Genomic DNA, 2901 nt, shown 5'->3' on the forward strand with positions numbered 1-2901 from the left:
CTCCGCGGGGGTGGACAATCGCCCCCCCCCCCCCCTCATAATTAGAATAACACCCTGCAACTTGCAACTAACAAGTTGGCAATGGCGGTCTCCAAACTTGCCTTTAAAATGCAACTATAGATCAAATCACATTAGTTCCTGACTCATTACTAACACTTGATTCTGTGCTCTGTATAGGCATGGTAATGTGAGCAGTAAGGCCATTAAGCCAACATGGCTTCCATTTAGCACCACAGTGTCCTCAGAAGAGAGGCTATCTTTCTCCTTGCGCCTGATGACTGGTGAGTTGAGTGAAGATGTTCAAGAGGGTAAGTTATTGGGACATCACTAATTCCCTTTTGATATGTCTACAGAGAACTGGAGTGGCCCCAGAAGTTCAACAGTCTTTCAGTTGGGAGAGATCTTCTACATAGAGGCCTCTGTGGACACTCAGAACCATATGGATCTGATACTGTATGTTGACCGATGTGTGGCCACCATAGCTCCTGATGTCGGCTCTACTCCTAGTTATGACATCATTGCAGATGATGGGTATGTTTCAGTGGTGGTTCAGGAAGGGGGTTGCTATTATGACCACCCCTTTATTTAACAGACCATGTTCTGCAGGTGTCTGGTGGATGGAGTGCAAGAGGACTCCTCTTCAGCCTTCATCGCTCCAAGGATCAGCTCGGACAAGCTACAGTTCACAGTGGATGCTTTCCGATTCCTAGGAGCAGATGTGTCTCTGGTGAGGGCTAGTTGAATTGGTTGCAACAGATGGATGCTTTGCAAGAACTGATAACTGATTTTAACCTTCCAATTCCAGATTTACATAACCTGTTTCCTGAGAGCTGCTGCAGCCACCCAGGTCCCGGATTCCTTGAATAAGGCCTGTTCCTATAACAAAGCTATAAAAAGGTGAGGCTGTATTACAATAGTGGCTGGTGTCTCCATAGATTAGGCACGAGTGGCAAAAATGCAATGGTATGGGGGAGAGTGCAATAATGTGAATAAACTTCTATGCAACGACTGAAGAAACGACTGATTTATTAACGTGGTGGATTCTTGAAACAAATGGCATGGGGTGCTCTGCATCTGCAGCTGCCTTGTCAGCTGCAAAATTCCCACCAAAGGAAACTAAAGCTGTGCCAACACCTTGTCTAGCACCTTATCTAGCATCCCAAATATAGCTCAGGGGAAGGCAACCTCAGCACTTCATTTGGTGAACTGCAAATCCTACCAGGACTTGAGGCTTTTAGCTTCCCAATGACTCATGGGACTTTTAGTTAAGAACAGCTGAAGTTGCCTAGCTCTGATATAGCATGTAATGGTTTGGTGCTAGATAATTAAGGTCTGGAATGTTGGATAATTCTGCGCACTAAACCTAGTTCTCAAAAGGGTCGCTGTCGTCCCACACTGATCTTTAGTTTTGGACGGTCAGCTGTGCCTTGCAGTCTTCCATGGATTCTGGGCTGCTACAATTGCATTCAGAAGCCATGATGGACAAAAGGGTGGTACTTGGGGACAACCCTATACCTAGGCCTTTAGTTCAGATTCGCTTTGCCTATGAATCACTTTCTGGGTTGGGTTAAGTGTATGTCTTGGCACAATGTGTATAGCAAAGTACATACCACTAAATCTCATGGGTCTCAGCTTTGTCCAACTCCAGCTTCTACAGATCATTTGGTGTTGGCATGACAAAGATTTAGGTCAAATAGTATGTCTAGCCTATGACTGGAATTCCATCCACATTGGGGACAGCTGGCAGCAATGCTTCAGTTGTGCCAGACTTGACAACTTTAAGGAAAGGTTTGGGAGACTGACCCACACTTCCTGACAATGACATCTAGTGGCACACAGCTCCATGTCTAACTATTTCAGTAACGGAGCCCATTCACCTTAAATATATTTCAACAAAGGGTTGATAGTAGGAAGATCAGAACCTGTGGTGGGGCTCAATTAAAGGTTAATTTCTTGAGTAAAAGCTGTTTCACCCAACAGTAAATTAGGGTTAATCTTGTATGGAGCCTTCAATAACCATTTAACTGTTGAGCATTCCCCCAATATCAAACTTGGCTGGACACAAGCCTAAACTATGGTCACACTAAATATTTCTAGACCTAATTTTCTTCCACTCATCATATTAATCTAGAGGTTTGTAAACTTGTTGAAAATGCCTAATAGGATGCACTAACACAACTTCACTCAGCCTTGTGAAAATGAGCTTGTTGTCACTAAGGATGCCTTCCCATTTCCCCAATGCAACATTACTGGAAGCTATGCATGACAGGATGTTGTCTTGAGAAATCAAGATTGCAACTTTCCCTGCTGCTGGATGCAAAGTACTCTGGGAATCCAGGGAGTTAAAGTGACATTAAAGGCAAAAAATGTTTCCCCCCCCCCCCACAATGTAAATGTTAGCACTTACCTTTTTTAAATGTCTCTTTTTTCCGATCTTCCTCTTTCCCCATGTTTCATCTGTCCCTCCAGCAGTGACATCACTCCGATCCAGCGCTGACTGCCCTGTCTCTCCGATCCAGCGGTGTCAGCAATAACGATGAGTGCAAAAAAATTAATATAAATAAAAATGTCACATATAAAAAAAGTAAAATAAAAGTCAGATAAAAAAAAGGGGACAAAACCCCCCAATGTTTAACTCCCCCACCCCCACGTTTACGCGCCTATAAACGTAAATACGCGTCCGGTGCCCCAGCGCGCAAAAATTACAATTGCGCTACACACGTTGAATCTACTGCATGCTAGCAGTAGATATAAGCAAAAAAAAACGAGGGTTTAGAACCCCTTTAAAGTGAAAGGGAGATAGCAGGCAGCCAATGCTTTGATTGCATTATCAAGACTGGTGCATGTGCCTATTACAACGGTGATATATTCTGGGACTTTAGTAGTCATGCGTCACAATTT

At 43.8% G+C, this 2901-nt stretch overlaps 1 protein-coding gene across 1 annotated transcript in view; it reads left to right on the forward strand.

The window, feature by feature from the left end:
• The window catches only part of LOC108794728 (zona pellucida sperm-binding protein 3-like), a 12128-nt gene that overhangs the window by 7076 nt on the left and 2151 nt on the right, over nucleotides 1-2901 (forward strand). The window contains exons 5-6 of the mRNA XM_018565817.1: nucleotides 607-727; nucleotides 806-897. Of these exons, the coding sequence (XP_018421319.1) occupies nucleotides 607-727; nucleotides 806-897 (213 nt within the window). The remainder of the gene's footprint in view (nucleotides 1-606; nucleotides 728-805; nucleotides 898-2901) is intronic.

Source organism: Nanorana parkeri, unplaced genomic scaffold, assembly GCF_000935625.1.
Source record: "Nanorana parkeri isolate BGI_ZX_2015 unplaced genomic scaffold, ASM93562v1 scaffold890, whole genome shotgun sequence".
NCBI lineage: Eukaryota > Metazoa > Chordata > Amphibia > Anura > Dicroglossidae > Nanorana > Nanorana parkeri.